The 27,049-nt window shown below is 41.5% G+C and overlaps 1 protein-coding gene across 1 annotated transcript in view; it reads right to left on the reverse strand.

Annotated features, from left to right (window-relative positions):
* Nucleotides 1-227: 227 nt before the first annotated feature.
* The window catches only part of LOC103352823 (vitamin D3 receptor A), a 79,170-nt gene continuing 52,348 nt past the window's right edge, over nt 228-27,049 (reverse strand). The window contains exons 4-9 of the mRNA XM_008275495.1: nt 16,759-16,943; nt 12,518-12,617; nt 11,608-11,785; nt 6,768-6,919; nt 6,072-6,188; nt 228-4,414 (exon numbers count right to left, since the gene is read on the reverse strand). Of these exons, the coding sequence (XP_008273717.1) occupies nt 4,161-4,414; nt 6,072-6,188; nt 6,768-6,919; nt 11,608-11,785; nt 12,518-12,617; nt 16,759-16,943 (986 nt within the window). The 3' untranslated portion in view covers nt 228-4,160. The remainder of the gene's footprint in view (nt 4,415-6,071; nt 6,189-6,767; nt 6,920-11,607; nt 11,786-12,517; nt 12,618-16,758; nt 16,944-27,049) is intronic.

The following is a 27,049-nucleotide window of genomic DNA, read 5'->3' on the forward strand; positions in this document are numbered from 1 at the left end:
ATTAATAATGGCAAATCGAGAAACGATCCCCAGAGGAGGAGAAAAAAAAAAACAAAAAAACAAACATCATCCAACAGCAGCATAGCAGAGTTAAATAAGTGGAACCCTTAAAGCTGAGCAGACTCCCGCCCCGTCACCCCGTCCCCCCACGTTTCCTTTTTTTTGTTTGAAACAGATGATGTAGATGTCGATGTTGAATGTAAAAAAAAGTCTTTCAACAACTATCCTTGCACAAATTGTTTAAAAATCTGAATTTCAAGAGCTGCGATTGCGAAAACACAGAGTAGTGAGAAAGATAATGTCACACTTTGGGTTTAAGAGGCGACATCTCGGTCAGTCACTGCGTGTCACTACGTCTGCCTGTGGCAATTCTCGTTTGAAAAATATTTCTTGTTTTGTTTTTTTTTATCTCCTATGATCTTCTATACAGGTTCTGCACAGTCTTCTGGAGGTCCAATCTAAAGGTTTCCTGGGTCAAACAGGACAGAGGAGTCTGCGTTTGTCATTCTCACACTTAAATGACACGTCCGATCCCACCGCAGCTGTCCTCCCCCGATTCGCAGATTCCCATCAGCCCTTGGTGCACCACAGTTTTACAAAACAGAGCTTGACTGGCTGCTGAGTTAAAGCTATGAAGAGTAGTCCTGCTGTAATTGGCTATTGCAGAAAAAGAGGCGGTTAGATGATCGGATGGTGAGCAAAGAGGCACGCCCATGCTGCTGCTGCAACAGCTTGCCGTTGGCTGGATCCTGTGTCGGTCAGTTGAGGCAGTGTTAGTTTATGATCACTTGAGTCGTGTTTGACATCCTGCTTCTGGAAAAGCAGATGTTTTCGTACGGAGCCGGGGACCGCCTTTCCATCGACGCTGAAGTTATTTCGCTCCGGTGCATTCCTTCCCTCGAGGTTTGCAGCTCCAGATGTAAAAGCGGCTGCTGCGCTGACAAGCCTTCTCTTCCCTCCGTTAGAAAAAAAAAAACGGGGGGAAGAGCTGCCAGTGTCCCCTCCACGTCCAAACAAGAAAGCGAAAAGTTAAAAAGAGAGAGGCCGTTCCGGATGTTCACTCGCTTGACATCGAGGAGCGATGGGGTTTCGTTCGCCTGGAAAAGGCTTCCTTGCTCGTCTTTTGCTTCGTTTAAAACAAACGTTCCAGCGCAGTAAGCCAAGCGCTAGCGAGACAGCAAACTCTGACACACATTACAATTGACAATCTTGAAAAGAAAAACAAAGAGAAAGAAAAAAAAAAAAAATCTGATGTTCAGCAAAATGAAAATATTATGGTTATACTGTATAATTGTCAAAAGCTTATCAATTGACTTTTAGAGAGAGAGAGAGAGAGAGAGAGAGGGAGAGAGAGAGAGAAAAGACATACATCCATAAGCTTGGAATGGACAGACAGGACACTAGCTGGTGGTACTGAGCTGTCGGGTAGCTTTTAAAAAGGCTGCCGGACGTTCACGCTCTGAGTGCGCGTCCTGCGTCAGACTTGGCCAGTTGGAATGCTCAACACAACTACTGCTGGGAATGTTCAGTCATATCAAGTCTTCTGCAGTTACAACACACATCAGAGCTCCACTAACCCTTCGCAACTTATTTGGCCAATTTTCCTGCTCCTGCCTAAATTTTGCTTGAAATTTCAGTCGAAAATGTCCGACCGGTTCCACCTGAACCCGACAGCCTTCCTCGGCGCTCCCGCAAAACAACTCAGCGACTCGACCAGAACTGCCGCCGTTGTCCATTCTAGTTGAATACAACGTAAGAGTTCGTCTCCTAATTTGCATATAGCATTTTTATCTCCAGGTCGTCTTGCCGTCAACAATTGAATTCTCTTAGTATTTTACCTACATTAATCTCTAACTATGTACAGACTTAGCAAGTGGTATTTACATAGTTTGTCCACAAGGGGGTGATACAGGTCTGCATGAGGGCTGAGCATGCACCGTGTCAACAGAAACGTGATATGATATGTAGTGATGTCGAAAATAAACATCCTAAACCTCGCTTATGTGGCTGGTGTTGAAATGATATAAATGTGTGAGAGGAAAAAAAAAAAAAAAAAAGGTATGAGGCTTGATTTTGAGTTTAGTATAAAAAAGGTCTTTCTCATGCGTTGTATCTCTGCCCTGCTGTTGGAGAGCATCTGAGGGATTTCATAGCAAAAACACTACCGGCTGTACATCGTTTCACTTCTGTATATTGCTGCCATTTTGTAGAATATTCACTTTGCCCTGAAAGGAAACCCGAAACTTAAGGCTAATATTAGTCGATGTTTTCACATAGATGAGTCAAAGAATGTTTAACAGCTTTAACAGTGATCTCTAATGGATTGTACAATCATGCAAACCGTCATAAGTCGTTGTTTTTTTTTTTTTGTGTTTTGTTTTTGTTTTTTTAAATTGATCAGATAAGCTTAGGAATGAAAATCTTGTAGTAATCATTATGTCAAAAAGTTTCTCTTTTTAGCTTCCTTATGCTGTTATTAAGTATGATTAGAAATCACAGTGATGCCTAGAGCTTCAAAAACAATCTCCGTCTTATGATTGTAAGCTTACGCCACACACACCATAAACACCAAGTATACAATATCGTCAGACAAACTTTTCCCTGAGTCAACAGCTGGTAGTTGGTTTCAGTCCAACTATCTAGCTCTAACTGTCTTAGCAGCAATCTAACCAGCCAAACAAATATTTTTGGATAATCTCTATCCACAAAACATGAAGTTGTGTTTGCTTATGTCACTCTACAAACTTCACAGGTCCAAAAAATGACAAATTCCAAACAGAGAAGAGCTTCCCTGCACTAGACCCTCAGTCAGAGCCTGTACACGCACCCCCTTGTGGTCCATCAATATTCTCACACACTGTACACATATCGCAAAAATAGAAGGCCTCCTCGTGTGTGTACATTAGTCTTTTGAAAGACGACACATGACACACACAACCGAGGGGCGGCCTTCAAATCCTCTACAGTATACAACACTCAGAACTATTTGCTTCCATGGAAGCAACCATGTTTCACTGTCTATATATGTGTATATATATATACATATACATATACATATATAGATGTGTGTGTGTATATATATATATATATCTCAGCTTATACGTATCAATTATATTTATATAGCATTATACATACATTCTTGTTTGGTGAAATTCCCTTTTGTCTTGTGAACAGGGAATTCCAACGGTAGCACCTCCCTCCATCTATCCAACCCCATTTCCTCATTTCTCCACATCTCACCTCTCTTCCTGCCGTTCCTACGCCGAAACATTTCCACTCAAACATCTTTCTTCACTTCATTAGACTATCTGAGACTCCTTCTTGCACATACACAGATACGCGGGGCTTAGCGGGAAAGCCCACCTGCTCAGCTCCCGTCTCAGCCGAGTATTTTTAAACCAATAAACCAAGCGTTTCTATTAAATTACTGTAAGCTTGCCCATGGCTTCTGACGTGTAATATATTTGGATATCTTTGCTTATGAACTGTAAACCAATGATACTTTATAGTAATATAAACGTAGCCTTTTACCCAGCGTGGGTAGCAGATGTAAATCTGTACATCTTTTCCTGTCTATGATGTCGTGACATGGAGCAATGTTACGAGGTCGATGGTTAAAAGGGATGTGGGGGTCACATCCGTCGAGCTGTCTCCACTGTAAAAAAAATGGCAGGAATCTAGTCGTTTCCAGGGAAAGGTGGTGATGAGATAAAGTGTTTTTTTTTTGTTTTGGAGCTTGTGGAGGCTGTGAGGATCAGGATGTCAGTTGGTTTAGATATCTGCATGATGCAATGACTCGTAATGTATGTTTGTGAATCCAGAGGTCAAAACATAATCTGGTTATCCGAGTGCTGAAGAAACCAACAGCATATTTGGGTGTATTAAATTTGTAAATCCAGACGTCCAGTCATCTAACTCTTGCTGTATGAGGTTAGGAGGAGAAGGAGGAGGAGGAGGAGGAGGAGGAGGAGGAGTATGGACAGGTGACGAAGAGGTGAAGGTTACTGTCTATCTATCTGATTATCCATCTTTCTCCCACGTGTCCAGGATTTAATCAGGGCTGCGGTTTTCTTGGGGGAAGAGGCGGCAAAAGTTGGTTAATCATCCAGTGTGTGATGAGTGTGTGTGTGTGTGTGTGCGCGCATGTGCCTCCTCCTCTGCTATGACACCTCGCTGCCGAACACTTCCAGCACCAGCGGGGTGAGCTGCATGCTGTGCTCGGGCTGGAAGGAGAGCGAGCGGTACTGCTTGGAGTGCTCCTCGTTCAGGCTGCGCAGGTCGGCCAGCTTCTGGATCATCTTGGCGTAGAGGAGGCGTCCGCCCGGGTGGTTCACCCGGATGTAGGCCTGCAGCGCCTCGGACAGGTGGTCTTGGAGCTGCTCGATGCGGGCGTGGTCCTGGACGCCGGGACGATCTGCCGTCGGGGAACCGAGAGCACGGAGCGAGGAGGAGGCCATCATGAGGGAGGTCCCACAGCACAGGAGGAAGACGGGTGGGCAGAGTCAGACGAGCACAGGAGGAAGATGAAAGAAGGCAAAAGTGCAGAGGGTGAGGTCGAGGTGGGAAGGTGGATGGATGGAAAGAGAAAGACAACATCAGTTAGCACACTTCTGACTTCCAAACTGAATTTTGAAGTTAGCAGACTGTGCTCCATGGTGGTTCCTCAAGTGTATTTTAATCATGAAAACAGGTCACATAACATCTACGTTGTTGTCAGAATATGTACTAGTCTCTTTTCTTTTTCTTTTTTTTTAAATTTGGTTGTTATAATGCTCCCAATATGTTCTTAATCTAACATCTAAGTTCCTGCAACCCATGTACTGGCCTGCTCAGTCACATGTACAGACGCTAATGAAGTTATTTGTGGTGTGTAAGAAAGTTTCAGTTTTCGTATGCACTCCCTTTCGCTCCCTCCGTGACCTTGCGGTTATTTTCACTCTACAGCGTCCTCCCTGCAGGTGTTTGCTCTCCCAGTGTTTGTCTTAAACCGAACAGATTAACAAACAGGCCAGATGTCTGCTTGTCCGTTTCAATACCACGATATTAAAAAGGTTTAAAACAGGTTTCTTCTATGTATATATCTAATAGCGACATATGCTGTTACTTCCAGCGCAGAATACTTTGTGTTTTAAGACATCTGGTTAAAGCAAACTGTCTGTTTTTAAGTTTCGCATTGTCAGAACAGACAGATGAGTACGACGGGAAAGTTAAAAATCCAATTATTCTTTGTGTTTCACAGTTTCTGGCTTCGACAAATGATGTGATTTTGGCAATTTTTCAGCATCCCTTTCAGACCTGACGGTGGGTTGAAGGGTTCAGATGATTCACCGGTTCTGACTCGACTATTGTTTTTCATTGTTCTATTTGAAGGCTACATTTCGAAGCGAACTTTTTGTCTATTTGTTGACATTTTGGTGCATCTACATCTCAGAGTCACGCTGCTTTACCTTCAGTCTGCACGGTACAAATGACAACTGTTTGGATTTCTATTGGATTACTTTAGAGACTAATCAAAACTCACAACATTGTCACAATAGAAAGGGATAAAAAAACATAATTCACATGATTTCCAAACAGACTTTTAACTCTAACAACTTCGCCTACAAAGTTCCGTCTCTTTGACACGAAGGGCACAATGTTTCTGAAACCCTACGGGCTCAAGGAAAGCAGAACATCGAGGTGCTTTTCATCTTCTCTTGAAGCGGCCTCTTTAAACGATTCGGTGACCTCAGACTCGGTATGTTCACTCACGCTTTTCAACTTTAGTCGTCATTTACACTTTGCAAACTTTCCATTCCCGCACCGTGACGGACGGGGCGGTTCGTCTTCCAGGAAAAAGCTTTTTCATGTGTTACTAGCAGCGCTGAGCACACACACTGATATTTGGGAGGAATCTGGGTCAGAAAACAAACTTAACGTCGACGCAAACCCTGAGCCGCTCTGCTTTGATCATATGGCGCTGTTTGTAGCCGGTCGGCCCACTCGCAGGCTTTATTCTCAGTCTTTACGGCTCAGCTGGAAACACACCTACACCGCGCAGACGTGCATGAACACACAAACACCAGCAGTACCTGGGGAGAGCAGGCAGATGGCCATGAGCAGCACGTGTTCCTCCTCGTGCAGGTTCAGTTTCTTCAGACCCACTTGGAACTTCACCAGCGGCTCCAACAGCTCCAGAGTGTGACCCGCTGCGGAGGATGACACAAACATACTGTTATTACCGCGGAGCCGGTTACATCTGTTGTGCCTTGTTGTTGACTTATGAATGAAAACACGCATCATGCAGCAGTCGGCCTCGAGAAAGAACCATCGCTCTGCGGGCAGAAAGCATTGCTTCCCCTCCTGCATGTATGAGGTGTTAGTGAAAACACCTAAAGCCTCATGTGTGTATAGAAAAGAAATGCGTGGACCATCCTTGTACATCTTGGCTACATAAACCAGGACAAAAATAATCACAGCTGTGTCATCAGCTCCAACAAAGAGCACTTCTCTAACCTTGAGAATGCATGCACAATTGGGTTTTTATCAATGCACAGTTGATGTTTTGGCCTTGGCAGACACTTCCAGAGCACCGAGTATGCGAGGAAGCAGAGGAGGGAGTTTATCGTGAAGCTGTGCAATCAATGAGCAAGGTCTCTGAGTCTCTGTTGTGGTCACGTGAGTCCAAACAAGGCGCTTTATGTAATGATTACGCAGGTTAAAAAAAAAAAAAAAAACACGTCGCTAATCCTGTGCGATTAGTTGAATGACAACGAGACGCAACCAACCCTTCGTAACGTCGTTGATGCAGTATTTAAAGTCAGGCCCTCCGCAGCTCCAGGACATGTCCTCCAGGCTGAACGACTGGTTTGATCGCAGCATAATGATCTCGATGGCGCTCGACTTCAACAGAGCGATCTGGTCCTCCGCCGTCAGGTCTCTGGAAAACACACACAGTCACAGCATGAGGCACAGTGTAAGGGTGTACAGTCGAGCACATGTGCTGTCAGATTAGGACACTGTCACACATTTAACCTGCTGGGACTTGCAACAAACTTTCCAAGACAGCCAAGATAGTCACATTTCGTTCTCGCCCAGAGGGAGAAACGGTCCTGTTTCCCTGCACCAGTGTGACCTCTGAACTCTGATGTGTGCTCACACCAAAAAAACGTCACATCTGTCGCGACAGGGTCGGCCCGAGACAGATATGGCTCAGAAGGTTAGCACGTATTTGTTTTTGACTCAGAACTATTCCTACGTTTACACTCGTTGTGCATATTGTGCGCTGGAGGAGACGAGGCACGTTCTGCAGCTGCAGTTTAGAAGCTGATACTCATTCTGAACGTTAATGTGTGAACTGGGCGGCAACACACAACCCTCTCTCCAGCAGGTAACCGTGACAAGGATGTCAACAATAGGGAAAAATACACTGACTGACATTCTTCTGGAATCAGGTATATTCAACATCAATAAAAAAAAAAATACAGTAAAATTTGGATTATAGTAAATATATGAAACGTAGAGAAAATGCTGCACTTCCTAATCTTTTGAATTCATAAAGTGAGCAGTGACTTGCAGCTCAAGGTTCCTTATTTTTAAGAAGTCCTGATCAAGACCAATAGACTGACTAACAATAGCTTACCATACATAAGGATGGATGTCCTTAACCTCTTAAGACCTGGCGTCCACATACATGGACATCACATTTTGGGTTATATTACCACAGTAGTTGTTTGTTTTTTGACATTTTTATTATTTTATTATTGATAGGCTCCAGCTCCCCCGCGACCCTAGTGAGGATTAAGTGGTGTATACATAATGGATGGATTATTATTATTTATCTTTGATTGTTTTTTAATTTTTATTTAAAAAATATTTATCTATTTTTAAAAATATACATTTTCATTTTATTTATATTTTTTCTTTTTTATTCTCTTTGCTATTTGATCAGATCAGAATAGCAAAGAGAATAAAAAATGCAAATCAAACTAGAGCTTGGTTCACAAGAGGTTAAGATTGACCACTACAACGCCTACTGGTGCTGCTCATCAATCCACTACTTCTCATCAAGAAAAAAAATTTTAAAACAGAAAAAAAAGCTTCATTTTCTTTCTTTTTCTAAATACCCTTTCCTACATTTTTCACTTTTAAGTTAAAAAAAAAAAGTTAAATGCGGGAGTTGTTCTCTACATTTACAGGTTTACTTCAAAAGACAGAGTTTGCCTGCAGCCCACATATCGCTAAATCTGCTCCGCTCTTGAGCTCTCAGACTGAATTTGTGAACAAGAGAACCATTAACAGAATGACACTCGACGAGCCCGGCGCTTTCACTGGATGTACCGACTGCAAAGACGTCGAGCAGGTTCAGGGGAGCACGTCAGTCACAACTTTCTCATCCCGAGCACATGGCGTCGTTCCACCTTACAACAAGATCAGTTTGGAAACGGCTCTGTCAAACCTGTCAGAAAGTTCTACTCAACCGTATGCTGATAACTGACTGTGTGTGTGTGTGTGTGTGTGTGTGTGTGAGGGAAACTGACAAGCACAGCATGTACAATGAGTGTATTGCAGGACACGGTTACTGTAGCAACAGAGCGACTGTATGAACTACTACTAACCGGCGTGCGTCCACACACACACACATAACTTTAAAAAGACTGTCTTTCAAGGCTTTATCCACTTTTGTGAGTCATTGCTAAATACTGCTCTCTTTTTTTTTCTCTTCATATTGATTTTTAAAAAGTCCCTTCAATGAAAATCAAGCTGTTTTTTTTTTTTTTTTTAGCCTTGTTAACATTTATCTATATGTGATGGATCGATGTTATGAATGAAATAAGCATGACTGTGCATTTCCACCTTTAACTGCAGCGAAGCGATGACGTCGCTGATTTAGACGTCCAGGGTTACTTAGATTACTTTAGAGTACAGTGTTTGAGCAGAATCACAGGTGAGCTACAGTAGAATAGAACAGAACAGAACTTTATTGATCCCTTTGGTAGAAACCTCAGGGTAACTGTGCTCTGAGTCATTCATATTACTCTCAATCTGTTTTTTCAACACAGACTTTGATTTCACTAACTAGGAGTTTCATATTATTGGAAAATTGATCGCTATATCCTGCCCGCCAAGTCAGCACAGAGTGGGCAGCTCGCTAAAGAGCTGATCCTGCCAGTCACTCATGGAAACTCTCGAATCGAGGAGGAGGAGGAGGCGTCGCACGCAGCAGCAGCGAGTGAGACAAAAGCCTTGTGAGGCAGCTGGATTGCTTTCAAATCCCCACAGCCTACACACATTAATACGAAGCTAAGAGCGTGCAGTTTGCAGCTCAGTGTGTCAGATTGCTAAGATGTTTACTATTTGTAGTGATTCAAAAAGATGCGTGCTCTTTCAGTTTGTCATATCAAAGGAATGTTTACAGCTCGAGAGAAAGTCTGAAGAGTCTTTGAAAGAAAAGAAATTAAAACACCGTATCTAGCATTCAGCTCCAATGTCAAACATTTTTCATTCTGTCATACTAGTTTGCTTTTTGTTTCCCAATGTGACTAATCTATTTGCCCACATTTGTGTGGTATAGCTCCACAAAAAAATGTTTAAAACACTGCTGTGATTTATAAAGCTTAACTCTAATGGTTCAGACTAAAGCAGATAGCTTCAGGTGGTGGTGACGCAAAACGAGTTCACGTTTTACTGCTTTGTAATTACTGCTGTAAAGAAATAATTCACATTTTGCAAGTGAAACATCATAAAAATTAATGCATCAATAAAAAAGAAAGCAGCAACACTGGGATCTAAGATTGTTCCCTTTAAATGCAGTGTGTTCTCTGGACATCTTTACTGTAAATAGTGTTTACTGTCGATGCAAAATACATTCTTTTGATCCCGTAGTTCATAAAATTGTGCTTTAAAGTCACAACAATTGCACCGTCATTGAATATTAGCTGATAAAAAACAACATTTGATGGAATTAACGTGAATTCGAGTATCAGCCACATCCGCCTCCAGAGCTCCGGGTTGTCCTATTTCATGTGGTATTTTTCAATGCAAACAAAACAAATATTGAAGTACACGCGTCACACAGTGCAGACAAGTCGGCAGAAAGAATAAATGCATATAAACATAAAGCTATCTGCGCACACAATTACCGCTCTGCTTCCGTTCCTGTTTCATATCTTGTAAACACACACGGATGCATTATGTATACCCATGTGGCAGATATGTCATCTCCATTCTTTTGTTACACAGCCTCTGTACGTGCATACATTTAGAAACTTATCTCCCGGCTCAGCGTGCATTTATAAAGCCACAGCCTGTTCCACTGTATTCTTGGAAGAGCTTGTTTGTTTGGGAGTGATAATAGCAATCTCGCCTTACCCAGTAATGTCCCGCATACATGTGGGCAGCAAATCAATGTGCTCGGCGTGTAGGTGGAGAGCTGCTTCCGTCTGCTAGCATCCGCGGACGTACGAGCTTCTAGTCGGGTTAACAGTCGATAGCTGCACCGGTAATAACGTTTCATTGTCATCACTGCTTCTGTAATGTTTATAGCACCAGAGGATGCTTCTGATGTGTTTCTGCCACCCAGTCGGCTCAAGCAGTCTCTGATTTATCTCTCACAAAAGACCAATAAAACTGTTATTTTTGTCATTGATTAATCCGTCAGTTGCTTTCATGTTTAACTGATCAATCCTTTGGTCTACAAAATTGTGAAAACGTAGATTTTTTTCCCAGCCAAAGAGACAGAGACAAGCCGTGAGCGATAAATGTTTAGGCATTTTTGCTCGAGCGATTGCTTAAATAATTAAAATTACCATTAAAATAGCTGCTGATTTATATTTTATGTGCATCGACTGTTTCAGCTTGAACCCAGCAGATTTAAAACGCAATCCATCTTTTGAAAAATATGTAGAAAATTACAGAAACAGACAGATTTGTCAATTTATTTTTAATTTTCCAAGGGTTGTCATCTATTTTATGGACCTTCACTGGAAAAATCCAGCTGTTATTTTAAAAATGGTCAAAAAAAAGACATCTGTAATAACCTGATTCTGTAAAAAGCAACCACATGTTTGACATGGCTGTTACCAACAGACAAAAATTAAGGGACTTTAAAGATAAATTGAGCTGAACTGCAGGAAGTGTTTTTACAGAGAAAGTATGAAAACAACTGAAAAATTAAACTAGTTAAATAAAGAAGTCGCCCTTTGTTGCTCAGTATTGGTACCACCTGGGTTTTTTGTAATTTTTGTAAAATAAATATTCCAAGAAATTCACCTTCTATTTTTATTATTAAAGGCGACTTTGTTATAAATTTTGAATTCTCTCTCCTGTAGCCATGGTTCTACTGTTTCCGTAGAGGTGCAGGATATTACATCGCAGTAAAAAATAAAAATAAAAAATGAGCCCACGATAAATAAAAAGGTGCAAAAGAAGTTAAATGAACCCAATCAAATTGGATTCAACTTCCATTAAAGGTCATGAGATGTGAGCTCATGAGGTTTATATTGTTCCTGTAAAACAGGAATCATGTTACTAGTGAGCAATATGAGTTAGATAACAGTTCTGATTTATAAACAACACTGCACGTACACGTCAATGAAACTAAAATACTGCAATGCATCTCATTGGTACCTAAAGCCGGGGATCATCTTGGCAAACCCGATGACCTTCTGGATGCTGTAGGAGACCAGGTCAGCCAAGTGGGGCAGCATGGAGAGCTTGGTGTCCTCCTCGCTGGAGTCCGGACTGCTAGCACCATCCTGGTACATCATTAACAGGTTGCTGAAGTTCATTTTCGTGTCCACCGACTCTGTTGGAGGAGCGAATCAGGGAGGGGGGATAAGAAGAGGGCAGAGGAAGAGGTGAGAGGCATGGCAAGGACGTGGTAGCAAAGAGGCATCGAGAGGTTAAACAAGATGAAGCAGAAGTTCACAGTGAAAAGACAAAATAAAAAACAAGTATTGAATATTTACTGCAGCTTGCATAGAAGACAATTCCACTGAGAATTTAATAAAGCACTGAAGAAGCTATACTTGTGATATTAAAAAGAGCAATACAAAAACAGAATCTGCGTTAAAACCATACACAAATCAAATTAAATCTGTATAAATATTCATAACACGAAAGAATAAATCAGTTCTTTTAAAAAACAGCAGATGTGCACTAACAAAATTTAAAGAAAAAAAACTCCTTTTTTTGGTGAGCAGGGACAAGGACACAACAGCTGCTGTAAAAAAATACACAAACGTTCAACACAATTTCAAACAGTGAACTTTAGGGCATTAGCTTAACAGCTACTAACACATGTTTGAGGGTGTTTGTTTCTCAACCGAACCCGGCTGAGCAAAAAGAGTCGTGCAGATGTTGAAATTAAAAAAAACACTAAAATACCATATGAAAAAGCGGAGGAAGAGTAACTGCTGATTTTTATGTTATTTTTCAAATCAATAGCTCTCTTTGCAGCTGTATCCTTGGTAAAGATAACCCTGAAAGATGAAAGTAAACACGGACGGGAGAATAAAAGGCTCTCTATTCGTCTCACCAGGTGAGTGGTTGAATGAGTCAGAGGAGGCATCAGACAGAGAGTGAAGAGAGGCCGCTCTGCTGGCACTGCGTGTGACTGGACCTTCACGGACTGGAGGCTGCAAAAAGAAACACAAATATTAATATCCTTATGACGCAGCGGGGGGCGCCGCCGGGCTCCTCCTCCTGAGTCCCACCTGGAGTTAAGAATCAAGCGACGCACAAGCCCAAGTAATCCCCACAGGTCTAACTCGGTAAGCCTGCTTCAGATGCTAGATTTAAGAACCTAAGTGTGTGTAAGAATATGAAATTTACACAGAACAGAGTCGCGTGTGACTGTTCGGTGTGTCGCGGTGAAAAGATGTGAATTTAGCAGCAGGTTTGAATTAGACTGAAGCTCAGCAGGCATCGGTTCACTTTTGTGATCCCAAAGTGTGTTGGCTTATTCTTTTGTTTAGTTTAAGCGTTCTGGAAAAAGCTGCAACACAGACGTGCCTTTTATTAAAATAAAACTTCTTATCCGGTATGTGCGCCCATTTTATCTATCTGAAACCTCCTCTACAAAGCACACCTTAGCTGCTGCTATCCTTAGAATTACATGATTACGAGGTGTGTCAGAAGAGTTTCAGGACTGCACAGCCTTTATCCACCTACAAAACACTGCCCACCTCCGTCCATCCCTCCACTCTTCAGCTGCAGAAACCTTCATCCACGCTTTCATCACATCCAGACTTGACTTCTTTACGGTCCATCCATCCAAACCCCCTCAAGAAACTTTAGCACATCCAGAATTCCGCTTCCCACCTGCTCACCTGCTCACCCACTCCTGGGATCACATTACCCTCATCCTTCAGAAGGACAAAGGACACTCTTTTGAAGACAATGATGTACAGATTTTGGCCAGGGAGGACAGATGGTTTGAGAGAGGGGTGAAAGAAGCCGTCTATATGTCAAACTGGAAAGACCATCCCTCACCAGAGGTGGAGGTCTGAGGCATCACCTCTCACCTGTTTACAATTCAGTCCTAAGATCTCTCCTCAGGAAGATGAAACCACATTCACACCTATAGCCACAAAACACCCTAATGACCCCCTTTGTGGCAGGGGGAGCGCTAACGACTCACATAATGAGGGGGAGGAGCAACAAACCCCCTATTGAAACTGAAACTCAGTGCTAATGGATCCTGAAGGATTAAAGCATGTGGAACTCCCAACTAGTCAGTCAGAACTGATGAAGCCTCTTGGATGAGAGGTGGTCCAGTTGTTACGATTAAACTACGAGAATAACTCTGACCTGGATGACTGAGAATCTTCATAGTCATTACCCCCATCCTTCAGAACCTCCACTGGCTCCCAGTCCTCCAGTGAATCCACTTCAAAATCCTCCCGATCACCTACAAAGCTCTCCATAACCTGGATCCCTCATACCTGACTGAACTCCTCCACTGGCATATTCCCACCCGCACCTTCCAATAAGCGGACGCTAGCCTTCTGTCCACCCCCATCCAGACCAAACACTGGACCTGGGCTTTATCTATTGCCACTCCGACCCTCTAGAACTCGGTCCCCTAAAACATCAGAGAATCCTCCTCACTCTCCATATTCAATACATCTACAAAGACATATGTAGACATGAACACATAACACTGCCTACAAATCATAATTCTCCTTGTTCTTTATGCTCTGGTTTTATTTATTTACTTATTTGTTTGTTTTGTTGTTACCTTTTTGTCTTTGACTATCTTGAAAAGCACTATATAATATTATGTATTATTGTTGTATTTCAAATCCAAACTCCAAGTTTTCCCTTCCAAGTAATCCCCCTGGAGTCTAACACACTTCTCCAGCCTTCTCTCACGCCTCCATGCACTCCTGGAAAGATTCTTCCGGGATCCTCCGCATCTCCATCATCACAGCCATCTTGATGTCGTCCACGTCTTCAACCCTTGATGACCCTCTTGAACTTGGGGAAGAGGAAACAACCCCACGGAGCCAGGTGGGGTGAGTAGGGAGGTTGCTCCAGCACAGTGATGTTCTTCTCAGCCAGGAATTGTTGGATGCTCAGGGCGTTGTGAGCAGGTTGTCATGGTGAAGCAGCCACAACTTGTCCTGCCACAGCTCTCGCCTCTTCTCTGAACGAAGCAAACGCTGCAGGATCTCTTTGTAGACATGCTGGTTGATCATCTAAAGGGGAAAACTGGTGGTTTGCAGTTTGGGTTTGAAATATATCTTTTGTGACACCAGTCCTGGAACTTTCTGACACACCTCGTATTTCACGTCGTACGGCCGACATTCACTTCAATGTCAAACCCACAAATCAGCATCTGGAAAACTGCGATATTTACAACCCAACTGGCGTGTGGTCGTGGCCGTCCCTGCGCAGGAATCACACTTAACACAAATAAATCACGAGACTTTTTCAGCCAGTGTGTGCATTCTCCATCCCATTTACCCGATTGTTGTGGTCCACGGAGAAGAGCACCGCTCTGAAAGGATCGAGTGAACGACACGGAGGAAGAAAATACGGGTGAATAAACACCTTGGTGACTCGTGTTCCTGGAACAGTCATTTCACTCTGTGTGCTGGAAAACCACCTATTAATAAATGCTGCTGTCACTGCCACCTGCCACGCATGTGTGTGATCTTAAAGACCCCCCATCCAATGAAAATCAGGCTTTTTACCTCGTTAGTGTGCCCACATGGTTGTTTATTTAATGCTAGAAGACACATAACCAGATTTCTATTCAACTTAAGGCTACTTCGTTATGGACCAACGTTTCATTCAGAGCTAAAACTTGTGCGTTGATAAAAATACTCAAAAAAAACATTCAAAAGATCATTTAATTGCTATTTTATGACCACGATTTATCATTTTTGTTTCCTCTTTGTTTCCTTGTTTATTTCTTGTGAAGTTTTGTTTATAATTTGCTGACATTTTATCATTATTTAGGTTGGAGGCGTTAGATAAGCCGAGCCAGGCTTTCTGCCTCTCCCTGCACAATGCTCTTTTTATCTGTTAGTTGTTTTGTCTTTGTTAGTGCCACAGCTGAACATTTCCACCTTGCAGATCATGATGACAGTCTCAAAAATGCAGATTTGACAGCCGGGGTTTCACACACAACAATCCTGTCAATTTGCAGAACACAACTCTGTGCATGATTATTCTCTCTTTCTTATTCTAACTTATAATCCTACCATAGCACAACTTGCCGACGTGTATTGTAGCGCAACATTACAGTGAGCAGGAAGAGCTGGTGTGCTCGAACTGTACTGAGTAGCGGAAATGACCAGGATGCTGTATCTGCACATGCTAACTGGAGGGTGTTGAGTTACATCTAAGTCATTGTCAGACATAAAGGGAGCATTTTAATGGAAATAAAACTTTTGAAGATATAACTTTGGGGGTTTGTCAAGACCAGAGAAAAGTCTCTGAGTTCAGTTGCTTATTTTTTTTTAGGTAATTTCACTTACAAGTTCTGATTCGTGTGTGTATACACAGCGCCCTCCATAATTATTGGCAGTTAAGATGTGTTAAAAGCCTTAAAATAAATTCCATTTTTATTGCAGAAGCATCCTCTCACACTGAAAATTGTAGAGAAATATAACCTTCAACTCAACTCAAATGAATTGTTGGCAAAAGGGGGTTATACAAACTATTAACATCAAGGGTGCTGATAATTGTGGCACACATGATTTGATGTAAAAGAATTATTTTTTAATGTGGGATTTTTTTCACACTGAATAAACGCACTTGAATTAAAGGTTGATTTTTCCTCTTTTTTTTCATTGTCGTTCTATATTATTTAGAAAAAAACTGAATGTACTAGAAGCTAAAGAACACATCTTAACCAGGCGTGCCAATAATTATGGAGGGCGCTGTCGTTGGCAGAAACTTGAGTAAACCGGATGACAAAATGAATTTTTCGCAAACTGTTGGAGCAAAATGTCGATGTGGTCCATCTCAAACACTGATTCTACAGGTTTATACTCGGCTCACTGCGCCTCACACACACACATGTAAAGTCTGCATTGTTGTGGTAAACCAAAGCAGATGGCATCCATATTCTACCACTCTTTTGTTTTTTTTCCTTTTGAACATCATTTTTTCAGCTTCCATGGAATTCTGTGGTGGAAGGCTGCTAATTTAAAGAAGCATCAGGCCATGCTCCTCTCTCTTCTGCCACAACGTCCTGCTCCACCCGTATTCAACTAACTGATAACGTGAGTGTGGTTTGGGTGCAAAGGAAGTGACCGGACTCACCCTGAAGCGTGAGAAGTCCGCATAGGAGGCATCGTAGGTCTTGTGGTGAGCTTCCACCAGGCAGGAGATGATGCGAGCCTGCTCCTCGTTCAGCCGTGGCCTCATCGCCTCCCGGGCGGCCTCCTCCTCTTTCCTCTTCAGTATCATCTCTTTTTTCCTTTGGACCTCCTCGTCTGTCAGTATGACTGCAGGAAGACATAATAAAACACCTCACAGTTAAACGACGACACACACGTTTACAAAGACTGATGTCAAAGAAAAAAATGAGCACTGAAGTGAATGTAAACTGTTCCTACTGCATACATTAAATTCACATTATTTCAGTGCTTGCAACACGTTCGGTATTTAATCAAGCAGTAACTCTGTTGTGATTCCCCGCATCACTCACAGCGTCTACTTTAGTAAAAATTAACACATGCATTCACTTTCACAGCGTAAACCTGTAAAAAAAAAACACACCCTCTTCACACAATTGGTGTTAGAGTGTCGCAATAACAAATACAGGTTCCTGGATGTTTGTATTTATGTGGATATCAATAAATACCACCCAAATATGAAATTACAGTCAAATTTATTCTTCCATTAAAGAAAAGGTAAAATTCACAAAAGTCACTCAAATAACTAGAAACTGAAAAAAGTAATAATAAATAAAAAAATTGATAAATTATAATTTAGTGAAATAAGACATTGCTTTTGGATTTTGGTTAAAAAGAAAAGTTAAAAAAAAACCAAAACTGTTCCAGTCAAATTAGAGCACCTTGCTGATGAGCAGTGAAATCCAAACACCTGTCAACAGGTGCAGAAATCTGACTGAGAGTTAAAGAAAACACCTGATGATGGCAGTGATTGACTCAAAGGGTTGTTCAACTAAATATTAGTTTACGGGTCCTATCATGCTTGTTTTTGTTTTGTTTGTTTGTTTGTTTGCTTGTTTTTAACATATTTCTGTTGAACCACAATTCAAAAGCAATGTCATGATTTCCATATTTTTTTTATTTATTATTGCTTTTGACAATTTCAACTTATTTCAGCTGTTTTTTTCCTTCTTTAACGGGAGGGTATGAATACGTTTGAGGACGACTGTAAATACTATTATAGAATTAAAAATCGAAGCTGTTTTTGCACAGTCTATGTGTAACATAATAATAGATTTTATTTATAAAGCACTTTTTATTTAAAAGAAATCTCAAAGTGCTTCCATCGCGTTACAGTTCATCGAGCTGTCCTCTGTTCAGGGCATCAGTCTTATTGTGGGTTTTCCCCATTTTAATTAAATCAAGCTTTCGGGAATAATTGATTTCAGACTTTTCTCTTAATTATGGTTTGCACAATGAGTTTCAAACAGAAGGAAAAATGACGTAATGAGTCTTAGTGGAAGCAAAGCAGTCCTCGTGTTTTACTCTAATAAGAATTTCGATGAAGCAACATTACACACAGTCTTCGCCAAACATCTTAAGAGGGATATTCCAAAAACGTGACCTTGATAGGCTACAATTACAGAAATAATGACCACCTTTAGGATGGGTTGTGGCTTTAAAAGCCAGATTAAAAGATTAAAAACAGTCAGCGGTAAAACCAGCTGAGGGGGATGTAATGTAAGCTCCAAATATTTCCATCCTGGGTTACATGAACTATACATCTTCTCGAGCTGGCACGCAGAAAAGGCCTGTCATGTCTGCTGCCTTTTTTTTATGGCTGATGCAGCGGGTGTTGGATATTTAAGTGCCTTTTGCCTTATTCATGCTGCAGGAGTAGAGACTGCGGGCGGAGCGGCACAGTGGTGCAGAATGGATTAGACATACTGTTTATAGTGACTCTTTGAGATTTGACTAGATGAGAGAGTGTTTTGGGAATCCCTGGGTTTGCACGCGACTTCCACGTCTTAGAGCGTTGCATTCCTTTATAATCTTATATTCTCGGCAGTGAGGGTAATCTCTTTTGGGTTTTAAACACGATGCACAAGATGCAAGGTGTTTTTATATCTTTGTTTTTTAACTAAGAGGTAAAATGTTTATCCCCTCTGACATATTAAAAACATATAAAATGCCAGAAATGGAACAAAAATCTGAATAACCTCAACATTTTGTTGGGTGGCCAACCACCATCTTCTCATTGTAAATACTTAACTGATCAGTAAATGAAGGACAGATGGAGTTATAGTCAACACCTTCCACTGCAGTGCTGCTGAACATTGATTACAAAGCAGCCCGTGGTATCTCTCACCTTGGTGTGAGTGGCCTTGTTCAAGCTACCGATGTCACCATGTTTGACTCAGTTCGGTATGAGTAACACACATAACTCCTGCACTGCTTTTTTTTTTTTCTTTTAAAGACGCCTCTCAGCAGCAGACTGTAGGAGCAACATCTGGATGTGGCCCCTGATGGTGTGAAACAGGAAATCTTGGATTACAAGCTGTGCCTGAAGAGATTTTATAAAGTGGAAAACAGGCAGCTCGAATGTTTTGAGATGTAGCCGGTCTGTAACGAGGTGGTCGGAGAAAAAAAAAAAAAAAAAGTCCTTCTGTGTTGTATGTCTTTGTAGAGAAATCTGTTAAAAAAGGAGGCAATTTATGACCAACTCTTTATCGCTGATTTCATTCAGTCGGAAAATTAAACAAGTCGCAGCAAGTGTCTCGCACAGAAGGCAGATGGGGCCCCATGAAACTGCTTTAAGCATTTCATCGTTTTTTCACCCAAAACAGCCTTAATGTCAAATATGCACCTGTGAATACTGATTACAAAAGAGCAACCTGACCCACTTAGACGGTACGAACACACGTAACGACCATCCATTAAACCTGAACACACTGTTTTCAGGTATGTGTGCGTCGAATACATCTTCCAGAACACGATGTTTCTTTTGAGGCATGAAGAAGAAGCAAATGTGCTGCTGAAAATACGAACATGCTGCTAATTTAACCGGCACATAGAGGAAACTGTACAGAAATATCAGACCTAACAACACATAAAGTGAAGAGTAAAGTCTTTTTACAACTATTTTCTTAACCGATGGTTGGCTATGTTTTCAGTCAATAACTGATTAATCGTTGCCATGTTTAAGTGGTTGTCCATATGCTGATACAAGCACGCAAACGCCTCATGTCTGCTGCGTTATCAGTTTACCTGCGTTAGCTACACATCTACAGAGTTACCGTTTCCGTTAGCGATGGTTTGTTTACTCAACGGGAAGCCATTAATCGCTACCGAAGTCTTTCTCATGGTTACCAGCTAAACTCCCATAACGCTCTACCACACACAGAAATACAGAAAACCACCTTACCCATCCATAAACATTAAAAATTAAACATAGTTAAAATAACAATAGCAAATCTTTTAAGAATTTGGGTTCAAACATTAACATTTCCAACAATCCTCAAGCGACCAACTCCTCGGGTCACTAGAGGATTAAACACAGCAAACGAGCTGCAAACTTCCAACTTTCATAACCGGTAGTTGGCTACGTTTCCAATCAACAACCGATTAATCGTCGCCATGTGTAGGTGTTTTTCCATATGCCGATACAAGCCCGGGGCGTTTAAACGCCTCATGTCTGCTGCGTCATCAGTTTGCCTGCATTAGCTAAACATCTACAGAGTTACCGTTTCCGTAAGCGTTGGTTTGTTTACTCAAAAGGAAGCCGTTAATCGCTACCGAAGTCTCCGTCATGGTTCCCTGTTGCTAGCTAAACCCCGATAATGCTTTCTGAAAACCACCTTACCCATCCGTAAAAGTCACAAATTAAACACGACATAATTGAAATGAAAATAACAAATCATTTAACAGTTTGGGTTTAAACGCTGACATTCCCAAGAATTTTCAAGCGACCAACTCCTCGGGTCACTAGAGTATTAAACACTGCAAACGAGCCGCAGACTTCAATAACAAATAACCTGTAACATTAATAATCTCTCCTCCACCTGATAATGCATCTACAGAGAATACATTTTCTGGCATGCATGACCTTCATCGTCTGCCTTGTTGGTTAACTCGTTTTAATTTGTAAAATTCAACTGTTAATCATTACCTTCCCTACCACTGAACCAAAACAGAGCATAAAATTTGCCAAATTTCATATTTTAACCAACCATATGTGCCTTTTTGTCTGCAATGATAGCACAAAGAAAACACAGAGGAAGAAGAAACACTGAGTCTGTGGGTCACTTTAGTCGCCACCGGAGTGATACACTGACCGCTGAAAGTCTTTGGCCATCTCATCCCCCCTTTGACTCTTTGCCACAGTAGAAGATTACCCATTAAGTGCTCGACGGTGCACAAAGACAGAGAGACAGCATGACAGCCAGACGGACGCAACTGCCAAGGAAGGACGGCTACAGTGCAGGTCCGGAGTAATGAGGCCGCAAAAATACGGCGAAAGTCTGACAGTCTGGCAGCTGTATGGAAACTCACTCACTGTTTAACCCTTATGGACAATCAGTTTGGCTTTCAGGGTCACAATTAGAATAGTTTTATCGTCGCCATGCATACGTTTCCATACACACAAGGAAATTTCAGTCAGAAGTCTTTCAGCAAGAGAAAAATGGCATAAATAAAGACTATAGTATAAACACGAATAAAGTATAAACAGAAATAGTAATATAAACATTCTGAAAAGAAAAATAGATAATCATTCATCAAATAATCCCATTTTTTAGGTATACAGAAAAGGCTTTTTTTTAAAGCACCATGTTCAGTTTAGCTGCAGGATAAAATCTCCTGACACTATTTTCTTCATGTTACAACATAATAAATGTAAATCAGCAGTGGTTTAACTCTTGTGATGTCTTAATCTGTTAACACACATTAATAATCAGTGGCCCACGACTGAAACGCTGTCAACCTGTAGCTTTTACAATGGTAAGAACACATATGAGTCAAAGGTTATAGTATTTATAGTAGAGTACGTATAAGTAGACTATTAGTGATATGTTGGTTTCTTGCATTATGGAAAAACAATGTTCACCTGAGGACTTGAATGACTATTTGGAAGGTAGATTCTGAAGGGGAGCACATCTGCATAGAAAACCAACAATTATTTTTATTATTTATATTTATATAAAAGGTCCTTTTGAACCTAACGCTGACAGCCGCCTCCGGAATAGATTTTTGTTTTGAGACGGTCAGACAAATCAGTCGTGTTGACTCGTGCGGTAGCAGCAACGGCGAGACGCTGCCAACGGAGTACCTGTTTCTGGTCAACATCGTCTCCTCTGTGCTCACAATATTTACACAGACATGACAATGTTGTTGCAGTCTTCTTTTTCAGTGTTTGTTTCCTGTCCCTCGCTCATTGTCTTTAACAGGTCCCACATTGTGGCCCAAAGTCTCGCATGTCCTCAGAAAATCCTGCAGCGACGGTTCACTTCACCGCGACTGTAACTCCTGGCTTTACTGTTCAGCTCCGATAACCAATGAGACGCTGCTGTTCCCACCCACTTCAGGAAGAACACACATCAACAGCTTATGTTGTACAACCACAAAACACAAATGCAAATGAATTTAGACCATATGGGATAAGTTTTCACTGAAACTGAGCACCGTGCGAGTTTACTTTTTGCATCAAGCCGGAAAAGATGCTCATGCACGTGTTGCGACGTTAATGCTTAAACAAAATATTGTTCAGCCCTTGTATAAATATACCAGATAAATACTTTACAGTAACTACTAATTCAAGAGACCAATGACATGGCATGGATGACCCTAAATTAAATAGTACTAACATCAAGCACTTCATACTAAATACCGGTTGTTTTCCTGGAAGCCGTAAACAACTATATTTAAAGTGGATTTTCAGTGATTGCACCCTGGACTGCAACCGCAAAAACCGGCGTTACATAACCGCATGATGTGGTGATGCAGACGACAACAACAACAACTACTACAGGCTTAAAAAGGCAGCGGAATGAATGTGACTGCTTAGCTAACCAGGATTTACTTGGCTTTCATCTCTTTTAACCCACTGTCATTAATTAGGCTTTGGCTGCGCTACAGTGTCCAGCCAGTCCCAAGCCAAGAACACACTGCCTAGAACCACTCCTTGCGGTGAGGACATCCAAGTATGCAGGACATTGCTCAATCGTGAATAGGCACAGTTTGGTCAAAAGTTTGGCATAAGCCATCAAGGCGGCTATTCTGAGGCTCCGGGACATGATTGAACAAGAGCGTTTCCAGCCAAGTTTGAGCGCTGGATGGCATCATTAAAGCAGCAGTCCACAAAAACAACAGACCATCAAAGGAACATCTTGACCACCCCACAGCGCTTGGCAGACGTGCGGCAGTTTACCAAAAGTTTGGAAAGTAACTGATTGGATGTGGTGACCGGCATGGCAAAGGAGGAGCAAAGAAAGAAAGGTGGAAAGAAAGGCAAACAGCAAGAGGGGCGGGGAGGTAATTAATAATAAAAAATAAAAAGGTTTTTGTCGATACCAGTAACGCCAGAGACACCAGCAAAGAGTGAAAGGCAGAGTGTTCCTGTGGGGAAGGCCAGAGGTTCACAGCAGGCTTACTCATTAACCAGCCAACCAACCAGTTAAACACAAAAGAGGCGGCTCGCACTCAGATTTGGTGTGATATATGTCAAGCTGGATTTGGTGTGCAGCCAACGTGTTCGCACTACTGCTCCAGGGTTGTGATGTTCGGGGAGGTGAACTCGGGTCAGCCAGGCGTCAGGGCACCTGCACATGCTGAGCGCGTCGTAAAACGACTTATCAATAGATCACAATGGGAGCGTGCGCGGTGACGGGGCGTTATGGGGAGTTATATAAACACGCTGTACAGTGACGACTCAGCAAATTTACGAACGCGGTGTTTATTTATACGGGCTTTAATCTGAGCACCTGCGTTTCTTATCAATGAACACATCGTATAAGAAACCTGCTGGGCGAGTTGCTGCTACATCAATTGTGCTATATTACAAGCGAGTGCTTACAGTTGTCCTCAAATGTACTCATACCCTCCCATTAAAGTAAGAAAAAAACGGCTGTCGCTGACAAAAGTTGAAATTGAGAAAAGTAATAATACATAAAAATGTATTCATTGCTTTGGAATCGTGGTTCAATAGTAATATATTTTTTTAAATGCACGATTGGCCCCGTAAACTAATATTTTGTTGAACAACCCTTTGAGCCAATCACTGCAATCAGGTGTTTTCTGTAACTCTCAGTCAGACGTCTGCACCTGTTGACAGGTGTTTGGATTTCACTGCTCATCAGCAAAGTGCTCTAATTTGTCTGGGTTTGTTTGTTTTTTTTAATTATTCTTTTCAGCCACAATTCATTTGCCTTTTCTTTAATGGAAGGGTACGGCTGTATTCACAATCATGAAAACTGTCGGCAGACGACATCCGACGCTCGACCATGTCAGGACTGCACATTACGCAACTCCAAACTAATGGAAACAGTAAACTAATGCTCACCTCCATTTGACAGGTGCATGCAACTACAAATTGAGCATCTGGCAATTATGGTAATGCGAGTGCAAAGGTTGTCAAAGGGACAGAATACAAAAGACTCTTGAGATGAAGAATTTGAATCAGGGGAGCCAACTGGAGGACAGCTCCGCGGCAGAAGCTTGGCTACTTAAAGACACCGAGGGCGGCAATTCAATCATCTAAAGGCTAAAATGTTTGAGAGACTCTCCTGTGATTCTAATCCTGTTACAAATAAACACCCGCTCAAGCATACAAATATACACAAACATTGCAAGCATGAAAACACACACGCACACACACACACACACAGAGGCGAGCGGGGAGGTCTTTTCCTGGCATCTCTCTAACCTCTGTCAAATAAGGACAGCGTAGGGTGTTTACTACAAACTCAGCTGGCACGGCTCACAGAGGGCACACAAACACACACACAGTTCTAATCTGAATGGTGCTGAAGCTTAGACAAAGCTGTCAGTATAAAGAGAGGCGAGCATACAGGCACACAGACACACAAAAACAGACGGCAACTGTGACTGAAGAGATTTGTTCGTAAACATACAATACTGTTCTCCATTAAAAATGGAAAAGGAGTCGTGCAAACAACACCTCAACACCTCATCCCAAAGGTAGTTTTATTTATCAAACTTACATTAGAAAAGTTCAACATTTCTTTGAGGAAGCTGCACATCTGACAGCGCTGTCAGCAGAGCAAAAAGTTGACAAGTATAAAATAAGGACTCTCATCAGAACATGCAGATAAATGCACAGAACATTCACGGTTTGTCCTCTTTGTCAGCAGTCATATGAGCAACAGGTCACAAGACCAAAATCTCCCCACTGGCACAAACAAACACAACCACCAACATGGAAAACAACCACAGCCACCAACAAGTTTCCTTTACTAACCCTGTTAATTCCAAACAGTTTCCACACATCATTTTTGTTTCTACTCGCTGTGAGCTCATTTTTCACTGCGATATGAAGTCCTGCAGCTCTGTGGAAACTGCACGACCATGAGAAGCTCCAAAATGTTGTTGTATAACAAGGTTATCATGCCATAAATCAATGTTTAAAAAATGAAAATGTAATTTTCTTCAATCATAGATTTAAAAAAAATCAAAATAAAATACCACACACTCTCAAAAACAAAAACAAACCAAACTATAAATCAGGATGTCAAACATTTTCAAGTACTGAAAGTATTTATCTATTTCCATTTGCAATGAAAAGCACAAATTTGTTTGGTTTTCACTGAATCAGGTTGATGCAAACAGTATATTTTTGAAAACTTTTTAACTGAGGCAAAGTGATTTTAATATAATCTCGCAATTATAAGCTTGGATTTGGTCAAAAATAAATAAAAATAAATTGTGATGAAACTGAAAGCCACACATAATAAGTTAAAGATCTGTTGGAGGGTGAAGAAAATCCATTCTCTCTGTTTGTACAGTTTCTAGCTCCAATAAATGGTGCAATTTTTTGTGACTTTCTACAAACACAACATGCATTTCAAACCCGCTGGTGGGTTTCTGGGTTTACAGAGTTCACTCCACACGTGGTTAATATGCATAAATATGGGCACCCATGTGCACATTCTGTATCCGTCTCAGTGTTAAGACTCAAGTTCAACTTAGTCACAAAGACTCAAAGAAAATCGATGCAAAGCTTTTCATTTCAACCAATCAATGCCGGTACCTTCACCTTGGCCTCATGCATGATACACACACGTTTGGTATACATGCATACAAAGCAGACAAGTTACTCGACTGCAACTTTCTTTACAGCTACAGTGAGGACTGTGGACTGTGTACTGTATACGAGGCTCAGCTTTACATTTTTCATTTGTTTTCCAAGCAGACGTCTCTCTGGACAGAATAGAATCTGTACATTTACCATGGATGAAAGACAAAGCCATATTAACACTGTAAACTCTAAAAGTCACTGGTTGATTTAAGAGATCTTGTGGAAATATGACAAAGTTGCATCGGGACCACAAACTGTGAGAAACCAAAAGAATAATTGGATTTTCAAGGTTCTTAAAGATCTTTAAACAAATCATGTACGACTTCCAGGTCTGCTTCAATCTGATTCCAGAATTCAGTATTCTGCCAAAAAAATAAAAAATAAAATAAAAAATCTGTGAGAAGCGATTAGTGATTCAGGACACGCACGTTTTGTTTTTTTTAATGATTTACGTTATTTGGCATAAAAGGACATATTAGGATTCTCTTTTCTTCTAGTCAAGGTTGTGCTATTTCTGCAGAGGTGCAGGACTTTAGACTGCAGTGAAAAATGGAAAAATGCGACGGACACAAAAACAGTGTGTGAGCAAGAAGGGAGGTGTGCCCCGCTTCACCTGATCTACAGGCGGTCAGATCAGCATTATTAATATCGTGAAACGGGGGGAATTTGGTCTGCAACTCAGAGAAAACGATGGAACTTTGCTTTTAATGTCAAGCAATCATCCAGCTATCACCTGGTGGCACCAAATGTGCAATATATTTGCCAACATGCATGTCCTCTATCTTTAATTATTAACCAATTAACCATCAACAACCCGAGGTTCTTTAAAACAGAGTGACAGATCTCTATGCGGAGAAAGAAAGCAGCTTTCCGTTCGAGCAGGAGACGAGCAGAGCAGCTGTAATTCTCACTAGTGACTACAGTGGGCTTCCTTCTCCTCATGAACCTGTACACTCGCTGTGACAAACAAAGAAACCATTTTATCCTGACAAGAGTCTCTCTCCCTCTCTCTCTCTCGCTCGCTCGCTCTTCTCTCATCTTTCCTCAATGAAACACAGACGCTCCAGTGTAGCGTGGCTATTTGCGGTCAACATGGTGGTTATCATCAGTCTGAACGCTGCCCCGC

The sequence above is a fragment of the Stegastes partitus genome, unplaced genomic scaffold, assembly GCF_000690725.1.
Source record: "Stegastes partitus isolate 25-593 unplaced genomic scaffold, Stegastes_partitus-1.0.2 Scaffold53, whole genome shotgun sequence".
In the NCBI taxonomy this organism is placed as follows: domain Eukaryota; kingdom Metazoa; phylum Chordata; class Actinopteri; family Pomacentridae; genus Stegastes; species Stegastes partitus.